This window comes from Bos javanicus, chromosome 9 (genome assembly GCF_032452875.1).
Source record: "Bos javanicus breed banteng chromosome 9, ARS-OSU_banteng_1.0, whole genome shotgun sequence".
In the NCBI taxonomy this organism is placed as follows: domain Eukaryota; kingdom Metazoa; phylum Chordata; class Mammalia; order Artiodactyla; family Bovidae; genus Bos; species Bos javanicus.
In genome coordinates, this window is record NC_083876.1 from 79829886 (window position 1) to 79844123 (window position 14238).

Genomic DNA, 14238 nt, shown 5'->3' on the forward strand with positions numbered 1-14238 from the left:
TCACATCTGTGTTTTTCTCATCCTAAAATATGACTCCTATCTGAAAAGTAAGCAGTAAGTGATTTTAGAGATAAATAGCTCTTAAGAGTGAACTATGAGAATTGTGAACTACAGATATTTAGAGGGAAAATAGGGCTATTTTAAAATTTCACCTAACGTGGACTATTAAAGATTTCACTTATTTTTCTTCTTTTTAGCATCACAAATATGTTACTACTCTATTTCATTTATGTTGATACCCATAGTATTTCATAAATCAAATATGCTACTGCCTCTCCTCTGAGGACTTCATAGTTATTTCAGAAACAATGCTACTGGGTTCACTTTGGCATCTTTTGCTTTCCCTTCTGACTGTGTATGTGATTACAAGTGAACAGGAAATTATATTACTTTAAATTGTAGAACCAGAGTTTTGGTGGGGGTTTTAGGATATATATCTCTGCTTCCCATAGAGATACTTTCTTTTTAAAGACAAGCCAGTTCAAGCAATATATCAACTTCTTCAGTAACATGCCAGCCAATTACTAAGTGAATTTCGAGTACTTATTTTGTAACTTTTCAGTGTACAGAGTACTAGTAAATGCTTCATGGAGATAGAAAAGCATTTTGTCACAGTTCTGGAGAAACAGCAACATATTAGTAAATAATAATAGTAATTTAAAAGTTAATTGTTTAATCAGATTAGTTGAAATTCTAATTTTTCTTAAAAAACTTTATTTTTGACTTTAAAGAAACAGTGTAGAATTAACCACAAATATTATTCTTTCTTGCATGTATGCATAAAATATTAAAGTATTTATTAAAAGAAATGGGGTAATAAGATAGATAATACATGCAGTATTCTATAAAATGTTCATATTGATATTTTTTTAAGGTTATAATTTTTAAACATTTTTTAGCGTTATAATTTGTACAGGGACAGCAGTCTTTGAATACTTTGATGTATTTCTTAAATCTCAACACTTCACAGTTACCTTCTTACTACTGTATGCAAATGTTCTGTTTTTCCACCAAAATATGATTTGACTGGTCAGCAACAGCAACAACAATTCTATCTGAATTGTTTTCCTAGGTTGGTGATTTTGGCCCTTTTGGTTTATAATGCTACCAACAATCCCACATTAGAAGGAAGAACCATTCAGCAGAAGCTTTTAAGAAATAATGAGTCCCTGGATGAGGGCTTGAGGCTACATAAAGTGAATGTGAGACAACTGGGTAAGTGCCTTTAATTGTTTTATTATATGTATTTATGTGACTATATAACAGGTTAAGTTGAAACAAAATCAACAAAAATATTCTTCATGTGTTTACTTATTTAAAGCTATTTTTCTGATGGTAAAGTTCATCTTGTTGGTGACATTGTTAACAAATGGGTGACAAGTTTAGCATAAAAGATAGCACCTTGATACCTATGAATCCAAGGGAATGAAGAGGCAGATGGAAGTTGATACCCTATTTTAGGAACCTGCTGTGAAAATACTAAGAATATGAGCAAAATGCCAAGATAACCTTGACCAGAGTTGGCTTCAACTTTAGGAATTAAAGAGAGTGTGTGTATGTGCATATGGGATCTCCAATAAAGTAAACCTTATAAAAGACAATTTCTTGTTGTAAGACATCCTTTTCTCTTATGTTCTCTGTCTCTGTTAATGATATCACCATCTATGCAGGAATAGACCAAAATTCTGGGAGTTATCCCAAACCTAGATTGATTTCTTACCTGGACGCCATTCACATCCTAATCTCCAGCCATAGGTGTGGTGCTGCCAGCTGTTCCCCAGACATGCTGTGCTCTTTTCTTTCTTTGCCCATTTCTTTCCTCCCCTCTCACTGCCCACCTGATGATCACCTACATGATATGAAGGACAGCCCAAAGTTGCCTCTTCTGTGAAGCCTTTTCTGACATCATTATGTACAAATAGCTATCACTGCCTGGGAGCCTCCACCTCGTACTGTCCACAGACCTAGAGTACCATCGGTATAGAAAACTCTTGAATTTGACTGGACTTGTTTGTGTTCTCATATATATTTTCTTTAACCAGAAATTTCCTCTGGCATGAGAACACATCTTATTTTTCTCTCAACACTCTCACTTCCCACCTCCTTCCCAGCAACCAGCACATTCCTGAGCATTTAAATGCATGAATAAATAAATGAATGCACCTTGATGGGCATCTTTGAGAAAAGTAAATGGCTCAAAAAATTGGATAACAAAAAGTAAAGTAGTCGTTCTAATGTTATGATGACAGCTAATCAGGTGAATTAGTAGAGCTCAAAAGAAAGGGAAACTTTGACACGTTTCCTTAGACACGCACGCAGGAAGTTGAAGTGAGTGAAGCAGATATTCCTCAGCCTCTAAAAGCATGATTATGACTGCAGCCAGAATCGCAGTGCAACAAGGAAGCAGGCATCCTTGCTTCTCTGAGGAAACCCTCATCTCTAATGTGTCAGCATACACAGTCTCCATGGGGTCTGCATCTGTAGTTCAACCAACCTTGGATTGAAAATATTTGGGGGAAAAAATTCAGAAAGTTCCAGAAAGCAAACCTTGAATTTGCCATGCCTGGCCAACTGTTTACCTAGCATATACATTGTATTTAAAATATGTACATAGCATTTACACTGTATTTATTATTGTAAGTAATCTAGTGATGATATAAAGCATACAGGAGGATGTATATAGGTTGTTGCAAATGTTGTTACATTTTACACCAGGGAAATGAGCTTTCTCAGATATCAGTACTGGCGGGGGGAGGAACGTGTTTTCTGGAACCAGTGCCTCGAGGATACAGGGGGCTGAGTAGAGTACAAAGGCTCCCCTTTCACACATAGGGGTCTCCACAAAGAAGGAGCTTGATGAATGTAGTTTGTATGTGACAAAGGAGCCCATGAGGACCAGCCTTGTCTCTGTTCCTCAGAGGCTGAGGAATCCCTGAACAGCTCTCTCTGCACACTTGGACATGTAATTTATGTCACTTAGAGCTTCCCAGGTGGTGCTAGTGGTAAAGTATCTGCCTGCCAGTTCAGGAGGCACAAGTTCGATCCCTGGGTCAGGAAGATCCTCTGGAGGAAGAAATGACCACCCACTCCAGTACTCTCGCCTGGAAAATTCCATAAACAGAGGAACCTGGCAGGCTACAGTCCATGGGGCCACAAAGAGTCAGGACTGAGCACAATGCTACTTATACCACTTAAATTCCATAATGTATTGTTATTCTGTAGAAAGTGAAGTGAAGTCACTCAGTCGACTCTTTGCGATCCCATGGAATGTAGCCTACCACGCTCCTCTGTCCATGGGATTTTCCAGGCAAGAATACTGGAGTGAGTTACCATTTCCTTCTCCAGAGAATCTTCCTGACCCAGGGATCGAACCCAGGTCTCCCGCATTATAGGCAGACGCTTTACTGTCTGAGCCACCAGGGAAGTCCTTAGGGCTTCCCTGATAGCTCAGTTGGTGGAGAATCTGCATGCAATGCAGGAGACCCTAGTTCGATTCCTGAGTCGGGAAGATCTGCTGGAGAAAGGATAGGTTACCCACTTCAGTATTGTTGGGCTTCCCTTTTGGCTCAGCTGGTAAAGAATCCACCTGCAATGCAGGAGACCTTGCTTCTATAGAAAAATTTCTACCAATTGGGAAAAGAAAATCTCAGAATATAGATCGGAAAGTTATTTAAATGTTCAACTGGTAACTACACTACTGGTTTCCGGTAGTCTTCGTGTAACTTGCTATTTTCAGTACTGAAATATGAGATTTTGTTGTTATCAATATAGTGATTTTATTTTTATATTTTTAAAGTGTAAAGTCTGAGTTATTTATGTCATAGCTCTCACCCAGACAGTTTTTAGACAATAAGTGGGATGATTTGAGGTGAAGGTATGTGTGCAAGATGTGTGGCCTACAGCTATCTTCTTGCCATTCCCCCAGAAAATTGCCGGGTGAAACATGCTTTCAGAGCAACCAGAGGTTGTTTCTATTAAACATGCTGGCAACTCAACAGCAACACTGTTGAGGCACTATTTTATAGGCTTTTTCTTTGAAAAAGATTAAATTACATTTGAATTTTTCAGGATAGTTTCCATTTTATGTCGTTTTTTTTGTTTGTTTGTTTCCCAATAAATCTGCTTTACTAGGGGCTTCCCTGGTGGCTCAGTGGTAAAGAATCCGCCAGCTGTTGCAGGATATTGCAGGAGATGCGGATTCAATCTCTGGGTTGGAAGATCTCCTGAAGGAGGAAATGGCAACCCACTCCAGTATTCTTGCCTGGAGAATTCCATAGATAGAGGAGCCTGGCAGGCTATAGTCCATGGGGTCACAAAAGAGTTGGACATGACTTAGCAACTAAACAACAACTATTTAATAATTTTATCTACAAATGACTTATGTTGGAATAATATTGTCTGATTCATTTTTATACTCGCATAAGTATGTGTTTTTATTTGATGATTTTTTAAGATACAATCTTGAATATGAAATGCAGCTAATGTTTATTTTTCATAGCTTCTAAACTTTTATACGGAGAAGGCAATGGCACCCCACTCCAGTACTCCTGCCTGGAAAGTCCCTTGGACAGAGGAGCCTGGTAGGCTGCAGTCCATGGGATCGCTACGAGTCGGATATGACTGAGTGACTTCACTTTCACTTTTACTTTCATGCATTGGAGAAGGAAATGGCAACCCACTCCAGTGTTCTTGCCTGGAGAATCCCAGGGACGGGGGAGCCTGGTGGGCTGCCGTCTATGGGGTCACACAGAGTTGGACACGACTGAAGTGACTTAGCATAGCATAAACTTTTATAAATTCTGAACATAAAAACCTGTTATTTCAGTATTGCATGGAATAAATACCTAATTACCAACATTGTTGTTTTGCTCTCATCTTGCATCTCTAATTTCAAGAAATAGATTAATATTTCTCATGTTGAATCTTATTTTCACATAGGTGTATGTCATGCTGAGGAGAAACCCAAAGGCTATAAATGGCCAAGCATCCAACCTTCTGAGTACAGAACTCCCTGTCTAGGGAAACCGGGCTTCTTTGCTTCACGAACATGGTAATACTTTCTTAACTCTTGCCAGCAAACTCCGTGTACCTACTTTCCAGAGTTACAGGTGCTGTTCCATAGTTCCCATGCGGTGTATATTAATAGGAAAGAAGGACAGGAATCTCTTTGTACGTCAAATCCATGTGAGGTAAAGATGAGGAAGGTAGGTTACCAAGAAAAGTGTTTTTTTCTCTTCAAGCAGCATGCTAATTTAGCCTTCTTCAAAGAAAGATGGAGCAATTTGAAAACCAGAGGGAAGTTCTAGAGCAAAGTTGGTGAACAGAGCCAGCATATACGTGACATGACATGCATTTACATGACATGACTTGCATATAAGAGACATGACATGCCAAGTCTTTTTAAATCTTTGGAGTGGTCATCACTGGAGGGGAAAAGAGAGATCGGAAAGAAGAAAGACAAGATCCAGGTTAGGGCAGTCTGCTAGTGGAGACTGTCAGGGTGTGGATTTTTCTCTAATTGTTGAATGGAAACCTCAGACAGATTAACAGAGGATTCACTGAATAAGCCAAATCCAATTCCTCACCCTCCACCCCACCTTCAATGAGAATTTTCTTGCAGGGAAGTTCAGACACTGAAACTTCCCATGTAGAAATACTTTGCCCCCACTGCTGGGTTTGAAAAGTGGTGGAGAGGAAAGAAAGGGACTTGGCTTTGAATTGTGGTTCTGTCTCTTCCTGCCTGTGACACCTTGGAAAATTCCTTGATTTATCTAAGTCTGTTTCCTCATCTATAAAACATGGATTATAATCTGCTTTACAGAGTTATGTGCAATCAAAATGAGATTTTATCTAGAAAGTTCTTCAAGTGGTGCTTGATCCACATTAACAACTATGCTTTTAACTTTAGTAGCCTGATGGAGCCTATGCTAGCATATAGGCTATTGCTAGTATTTTTTTTCCCCTGATGCATGTGCATGATTTTTTTTCCCCAATAAGAACTTTTAATATGAATTTTATGTCCATTGTTATAGTCTTCAAATGAAACTTACCTAGATACAAGGGAAATTCTAAAGCTTATTATTAACTGCTTTTGTCAGCTGTAATGTCATGTCTGCCAAACCTTTTACATTTTTTGTTTTATAGTTATGATGACCCTAACAACACTTCTGTAGCCATCTGGGGGCTTCCCGATATCTCCAATTGCTCAAGTAAGTGAGAGATGTCTTCACTTCTCCAAAGGAAAATAAGATGACCTCAAGTTTCTTGGTTTTTATCTTCTTTGGACACGTTCTGTTCTGTGGTATCATGTCCTGATACCATTATGATATTAAAAGCTAAGCAAATGATTGTTTGACTCACTTAAAGTAGAAAATACTGTTTTTGCTCATTCTGAGTTTCTGCTATACTTATTCTGTAGTAGATTAACAATAGTAAGAAAATTTTGGAGACTATGTATATTAAAATTGTGTGTGTGTGTTTTTAAGCAGCAAATACATATTTATTTAGTGACTCTGCGGGCATCTCACTTAGAACTATGTGTGAATATTGGTCTCTCCACGTTATTTACCTACGCTGCTTATAAGCACAGTTTGTGTCTCACTGAAGAGAGAAATTAGTTTGTGTGTGTAAAGAAATACTGTTGTCCTGTGAAAACCGTGCTAAGGGACACACACAGGGAACCTGATTTGCTGCTTTACTGTGAAGTGAGATGTTATACTATGGTTTGGATTCCTAGAACTGCTCAGAATACCCACGTCAAACTGTATGTTGTTCTTCTGTCCTATTTTTAGGGGAAGCAAATGAAGTTGCCAATGAGATTTTAAATTTAACTAGTGATGGGCAGACATTAAGCTCGGCCAATATCACCAGCATCGTAGAAAAGGTCAAAAGGATTGTAAATGAAAAAGAAAACATTGATATAACGCTTGGCTCAACCTTAATGAATATATTTTCCAATATTTTAACCAGCCCAGACAGTGATTTGCTTGAGTCGTCTTCTGAGTAAGTTTGTTTGTTTTTCTTCCAGAGAGTAATGTTTATTGGATACAGATGTTGTTGTGTAGTTTCTCACAGATCTGAATGCTCAGTGCCCAGCTTCCATAATTTAAATCTCTAGAAGATCCACTGATATTTCCTAAGATCATTCACAAAATGTACTTCAAAATTCTGTTTGTTTGTGTTTTTTTGAGAAAATAATTTGATTAGGATTGCCCACCTGGCTAGGTAATGTAAATAGTCCCAGAAAGACATTATTGGTATTTCATTTTTTAATCCGAAAAATGTTAACTGGTATAAATTCAAAAGATAAATTGTGTATATTTATATATTTAGCATAAATATAATTTTTATATTTAGAATATATTATATATACATATAAATTTATGACACTTTTTGCTTGCAAAGGAGATACTTAGCAAACATTCAGCTCACATCTTTTAGGTATAATGTGGTCATTGTTGTCTGTTATTCCATGGACTGTGACACAAAACAGCCACTACTCTGTGACGGTTATACTTCTGAAATGAAAATGCCTAGGGAAGGGTGAAATATACCTATTTTTACATAGTTCAATTTATATCCAATTATTTCATTTAATGTGTTAGTATTAAGATATTTGGGCTTCCCAGATGGCTCAGTGGTAAAGAATCTGCCTGCCAGTGAAAGAGATGTAGGGGACGCAGTTTCAATCCCTGGGTCGGGAAGATTCCCTGAAGGAGGGAATGGCAACCCACTGCAGTATTCTTGCCTGGAAAATTGCATGGACAGAGGAGCCTGGTCGGCTGCAGTACATGGGGTCACAAAGAGCAGGACATGACTGAGTAGCTGAGTATGCATGAATACTGAGATATTTTTCCTTTCTATTTTCTTTCAACCAAATTTCTTTGATGAAAATTTTATCTTTGTTAGAATGTATTCTCTAACTTACCTTATGCATATAATAATTACAAACTTTTTTTACAGGGTCTTGCAATTCAAAAAAATACTTTTATCATATTATTTCCTTTGATTCTCACTCAGTATAAAGTAGGAAGAGAATTTTTTGTATGAGGAAAGAAAGGCTAAAATACATGAAAAACAGAGTATTTGTTTAGGATAACTTTATTGTTGCTTTTCCTTAAAGTATATATTTCTCTTGAAGTTTATCTCTAGAATTCAGTGTTTTAACTGATATTATTCTGATATGAGGTAATTAATTTAATGGGTATTCGTATTAAGGTCAAAAAAAATTTTTTTAAGATCAAAAGATTTAAGGATGATTTTATTTGGTTTGTATTTTGTCCTGCAGGAAATCACATGTGTGCAAGTACCTAAAATGTGTTCCTTAACAGTGCTATTGTCATTTCTTTAGAGCTTTAAAAACAATTGATGAATTGGCCTTCAAGATAGACCTACAGAGCACAACACACATGAATATCACAACTCAGAATCTGGCTCTTGGAGTATCATCTGTGTCCCCAGAGACCAATGAAGTTTCAAATTTTAGCATTGGTCTTCCAAGCAATAATGAATCATACTTCCAGGTAATAAGTTAGTGGTTTCTGTAATCAATTAGACAAAAATCTCTGATCTTCTGCTAATTGCTATGGCAAGGAGATCTTGGTTCTAGGGGTGGAAGGTAAGTCTGAAGGCTGACTAAAATTAATAGCAGCAGTAGCCATAAGGCATGTGGACTTTATTGGTATTTCATTTTTTAATCCGAAAAATGTTAACTGGTATAAATTCAAAAGATAAATTGTGTATATTTATATATTTAGCATAAATATAATTTTTATATTTAGAATATATTATATATACATATAAATTTATGACACTTTTTGCTTGCAAAGGAGATACTTAGCAAACATTCAGCTCACATCTTTTAGGTATAATGTGGTCATTGTTGTCTATTATTCCATGGACTGTGACACAAAACAGCCACTACTCTGTGACGGTTATACTTCTGAAATGAAAATGAGGAGGTATACTTTCAGCTTACCTTCTCCAGGAGGTGATAGTGGAATTAAATGTTAAACTATGAGTGAGTACCACCCTACTGAGAGTGGGATATGGGATTAGTTTAATCAGAAGAAAGGGCTTCCCTGATAGCTCAGTTGGTAAAGAATTCACCTGCAATGCAGGAGACTTTGATTTGATTCCTGGATAGGGAAGATCCCCTGGAGAAGGGATAGGCTACCCACTCCAGTGTTCTTGGGCTTCCATTGTGGTTCAGCTGGTAAAGAATCCACCTGTAATGCGGGAGGCCTGGGTTTGATCCCTGGGTTGGGAAGATCCCCTGGAGAAGGGAAAGTCTACTCACTCCAGTATTCTGGCCTGGAGAATTCCATGGACTGTATAAGTATGGGGTTGCAAAGAGTCAGACACGACTGAACGATTTTCACTTTCCTTTAGTCAGAAGAAAGACCTTTTTAAGGACCCAAAGAAGGGAAGATGCCTGGTGTGCCAGTATTTCTCAAACTATTACATTATAACCACCTAGAGAACTTACCAAAAAAGATTGCTGGGGCTTCCCTGGTGGCTCAGTGATAAAGAATCTACCCGCCAATGCAGGAGACACAAGTTTGATCCCTGGTTTGAGAAGATCCCACATGACACAGAGCAACTCAGTCTGTGTGCCGCAACTGTTGAGTCTGTCCTCTAGAACCTGGGAGCCACAACTACTGAGCCCATGTGCTGCAACTCCTGAAACCTGCAATAAGAGAAAGTGAAAAGTGAAAGTTGCTTAGTCGTGTGTGACTCTTTGCCCCACCAGGCTCCTCTGTCCATGGAGTTCTCCAGACAAGAATACTGGAGTGGGTTGCCTTTCCCTTCTCCAGGGGATCTTCCCGACCCATGGATCAAACCTGCGTCTCCTGCAGGCAGGCAGATTCTTTACTGTCTGAGCTACCAAAGAACCCAAGAGAAGCCACGGCAAAAAGCCCCCACACCGCCACCAGAGAGTGGCCGCTGCTTGCCCCAACTAGAGAAAAGCCTGTGCCGCAGTGAAGACCCAGCAGAGCCAACAATAAATAAATTAAAAAAAAATTCTGGGTCCCATCTCCAGAGATTCTAATTTAGGGTCCCGAGTGGATCTCTCAAGTTTGCACTTTTTACAAGTTCCCAGGTATTTGCTAGTACTGCTGGTGTGAGGATTGTATTTTGAAAAACGGTGGTGTAGAAGGCCACTGCTGCTGCTAAGTCACTTCAATCGTGTCCAACTCTGTGCGACCCCATAGACCACAGCCCACCAGGTTCCCCCGTCCCTGGGATTCTCCAAGCAAGAACACTGGAGTGGGTTGCCATTTCCTTCTCCAATGCATGAAAGTGAAAAGTGAAAGTGAAGTCGCTCAGTTGTGTCCGACTCTTAGCGACCCCATGGGCTGGAGCCCACCAGGCTCCTCCATCCATGGCATTTTCCAGGCAAGAGTACTGGAGTGGATTGCCATTGCCTTCTCCAGGTATAGAAGGCTAAGAATGACAGATGAAAATGAGACTGAACAAGAAATTCGGGGCCAGATTAATGGAGATCCTCTCTGACCTGTTCAAGTGACACTTCAGCAAATAATTGTCAAGTTCCTCTTATGTACTAGACAGTGTTAGCCACATGGGCAAATGAAATGATTGAAACATCACCCTTGACGTGGGAGAACACCTAAGTGGCTGGTACGTCATGCTTCTTAACTGTGGAGATAATTCAAGAGAGAATATTTAAAAATCTGGATATAAGGAAGAACTTTTTTTCTGCTTTGGACCAGCGGCTCTTTTGGAGTAATTCTGTTTCGCATTTCAAGAGTTAAAAAGCAGTCAGTGTCAGTCTCATTTCAGGTCCATTTGCAGGAAAACACTCTTTGGCGTGATCTGTGGGTTCAGGAAAAATGATACCCAAGAACGCTCATAAAACTTCAGCTGCTTCCTCAGTGAAAAGATACTCATTCTCAGCAATAAAACAAATGAATTCCAGTCTTTTTTTTTTTTTTTCCTGGTAGTTATTTTTTCACAGTGTGTTTTGAGAAAAACTCAAAATCTATTATGTGCAAATCTAATCTTTATACTTAAAAATGTCAACTGATTTGTAGATTTCTTGGTTTGAGTTAAACTCAGTACATTTCTTGTTTTGCCACATTTGTAAAACTCGAATAAGATCCAGGCCTTTGCAAGGGACTCATACTGAGGGCAGAGACTGGTGGAGGTAAAGAGGAGACCAAGCTGAGTTTTGATGACAGCAGTTACTCTCCTAGGGAGTAACGTTATCATTGCAATTTAACTGTCCTAGGGAGTAACGTTATCATTGCAATTTAAAAATATTTACTCAACTGGTGTCTGTGTGTATGACAGATGGATTTTAAAAGTGGACAAATGGATCCTTTGGCCTCTGTCATTTTGCCTCCGAACTTACTAAAGAACCTAAGTGAAGAGGATTCTGTATTAGTTAAAAGAGCACAATTTACTTTCTTCAATAAAACTGGACTTTTCCAGGTAAGTGTTCATTAACTTACTATTTTTCAATCAGAAATAGTTTTCTTGCTTAAAATGAAAGATAAAAGTTCAGGTTTCTCGAAAATATGTCAAGAGGTATAGAAAAATTAATCTACTATATTTTAAAAAGTTATTTAACATAACTCTAAATACTTTATTTCTGATAATCATATACTTATTAATAACATGTGTTCGTTTAAGTTTTTTGAATAAATCAGATTAAGACTTGCGTAATGCAATTAGAAATGGAATTTGTGGAGAAGTTATTATTTCTTATTTCTTTTGTTAAGTATTTTATGCTCTCCAGCAATTTAGATCTTCAGAGTTAAAGAAATTGTCTGCCAAAGGAAAGGTTTTTTTCTTGATTCAGCGGGAAGCACTGTTTACATAATGAGCAGCATTCTTGGCTTTAATCAGTTTTCCCATTAGTATTTCAAATGGCCTTTGGCCTTCCCACATCCCCCGAGTAGCGTGGCATTGTGCTGAGCACATATTATCATTTTTATTGGCATCGTTTCCAAATACTAGTAAGTCCCCTGCCAGCAAACACTGATGACCTCTGGTTGCCTTTGAAAGTACAGCTCATTTTGAGCAGTTTCACTGAGCCTTGTCAATAAAAGTTTTATCTGTTATGTTGAGGATACCTGTGTATATCAAACAGTGTGACCTATGTAAGACAGAGCTGCAAGTTTCAAAGTCAGTAGAAATGTTTTTCACTGTGCTAGGCATCACATTTAGAAGAATGGCAAAGGAGGCTATGGGGAAGTAAAAGGAGGAACATGGAACTGTTTATAGTCATTAACTTGAAACACTTTAAAATGTTATTAGCAAATGCTTTAAGAACAAGCTATATACAATTTTTGAGTAGGAATGTAACTACATGCAATTGCTCTGAAGGATTTAATAGCTACAAACACTTAAAAATGCATTTGTTAAAGTTGTTGGAGACGTGTAACAATGGCACCTTTTAAAATAATAGGAGAGGACTTCCCTGGTAGTTCAGTGGTTAAGATGCCACGCTTCCAATGCAGGGAGCCTGGGTTCAATCCCTGATCAGGGAACTAAGATCCTACATACTTCCAGGTGTACCTGCCAAACCCCAGCAAATAATAATAATACAAAAAAATGCAGTAGGTTTTGGATGATGTGAATAGTGGGAGAAGAGGTCATTGAGAGGAGAGGTGGGCGCTGGAGGAAGTCCTAGCGTTACAAGATCAGTCACTATTTCGAGTCTCATCTTCATCACTTCCTTCTCCTTTGGCATCTCCCAATCCTCGACATTGTTAGGAAACATAAGTTTGGTTTTTAAAGTAAATTTATAGAAGACTGAAAAACATGGAAGGTTCTAATGGTACTCCCCTCAAAAAGGGAACGGAATAAGTATTTTTTTTATTAATTAATTTTTATTGCAGTATAGTTGCTTTACAATGTTGTATTAACTTCTGAAAAGTGAAAGTGTTAGTCACTCAGTCTTGTCTGACTCTTTGTGACCCCATAGACTGTAGCCCACCAGGCTCCTTTCTGTACATGGAATTCTCCAGGCAAGAATACTAGAGTAGGTAGCCATTCCCTTCTCCAAGGGATCTTCCCCACCCAGGCATTGAACCCAGGTCTCCTGCATTGCAGGCAGATTCTTTACTGTCTGAGCCACCAGGGAAGCCTTACTGCTCAGCAAAATGAATCAGCTGTGTATGTATGCATATCCCCTCTCTTTTGGATTGCCCTCTCATTTAGGACAGTACAGTGTATCAAGTAGAGTTCTCTGAGTTATACAGTACATTCCCATCAGTTGTCTATTTTATACATAGTATCAATAGTGTATATGTGTCAGTCTCAATCTCTTTAATTTCTCCCACCCCTCCTCTTTACTGGAAAGGCTGGATATCTCCAAACCATAGCCCCCTTATTGAGAGAGAGAGCACACAATCCTAATAAAAAGCTATATTCTGGGTGCTGAGAACTAGGTAGCATTGAAGGAATCCTGTAGTTATTCCAAAAGGGCTGATTTACAAGCTGTAATAGAGAAATTGAGGAGGTTCAACAAGAAATACAAAGGAAAAGAGAAAGTGATGATAACCTATTGTTCCCAGGCATTTTGCAGCACGGATTCATTAATTTGATTTCCTGACAACCTTAACTTTGAAGTGGTAGCTACAGACACCATCAAGTGTACAGTTGGAGATGGTAGGAGTTCTGGTGGAGTTTTAATCCAGTAGAATTACATTTAGGTTTACATTAGTAAACACTCAGGCTTCCCTGGTGGCTCAGCTGGTAAAGAATCTGCCTGCAATGCAGGACACCTGGGTTCTATCCCTGTATTGGGAAGATCCCCTGGAGAAGAGAAAGGCTACCCACTCCGGTATTCTGGCCTGGAGTATTCCATGGACACTGTAGTCCGTGGGGTCACAAAGAGTCAAACACAACTGAGCGACTTTCATTTCACTTCACTTTAGTAAACACTCAGGTTTCCTTAGAAGCTCAGACAATAAAGAATCTGCCTGCAATACAAGAGACCTGGGTTCCATCCCTGGGTGGAGAAAATCCCCTGGAGAAGGGAATGGCAACCCATCTAGTATTCTTGCCTGGAGAATTCCATAGACAGAGGAATTTGGTAGGCTACAGTCCATGGGATCACAGAGTCAGACACGACTGAGAGACTTTAGCTTCACTCACTTTACTTCTAGTAAACACTCAGACTGTTGTCATGAACCTGAAAGATGAATTGACTTTTATTTTTCACACCATATTTCCTTGTTATTTCTTTAGAGGAAAACAACTTCATCT

General features: G+C 38.7%; 1 protein-coding gene across 7 annotated transcripts in view; it reads left to right on the forward strand.

The window, feature by feature from the left end:
• Positions 1 to 14238, forward strand: part of ADGRG6 (adhesion G protein-coupled receptor G6) — a 153857-nt gene that overhangs the window by 101019 nt on the left and 38600 nt on the right. For all 7 annotated transcript variants that reach the window (XM_061428151.1, XM_061428153.1, XM_061428148.1 and 4 more), the window contains 6 exons: positions 1073 to 1215; positions 4939 to 5050; positions 6145 to 6209; positions 6792 to 7002; positions 8351 to 8522; positions 11314 to 11454. In XM_061428151.1, the coding sequence (XP_061284135.1) occupies positions 1073 to 1215; positions 4939 to 5050; positions 6145 to 6209; positions 6792 to 7002; positions 8351 to 8522; positions 11314 to 11454 (844 nt within the window). The remainder of the gene's footprint in view (positions 1 to 1072; positions 1216 to 4938; positions 5051 to 6144; positions 6210 to 6791; positions 7003 to 8350; positions 8523 to 11313; positions 11455 to 14238) is intronic.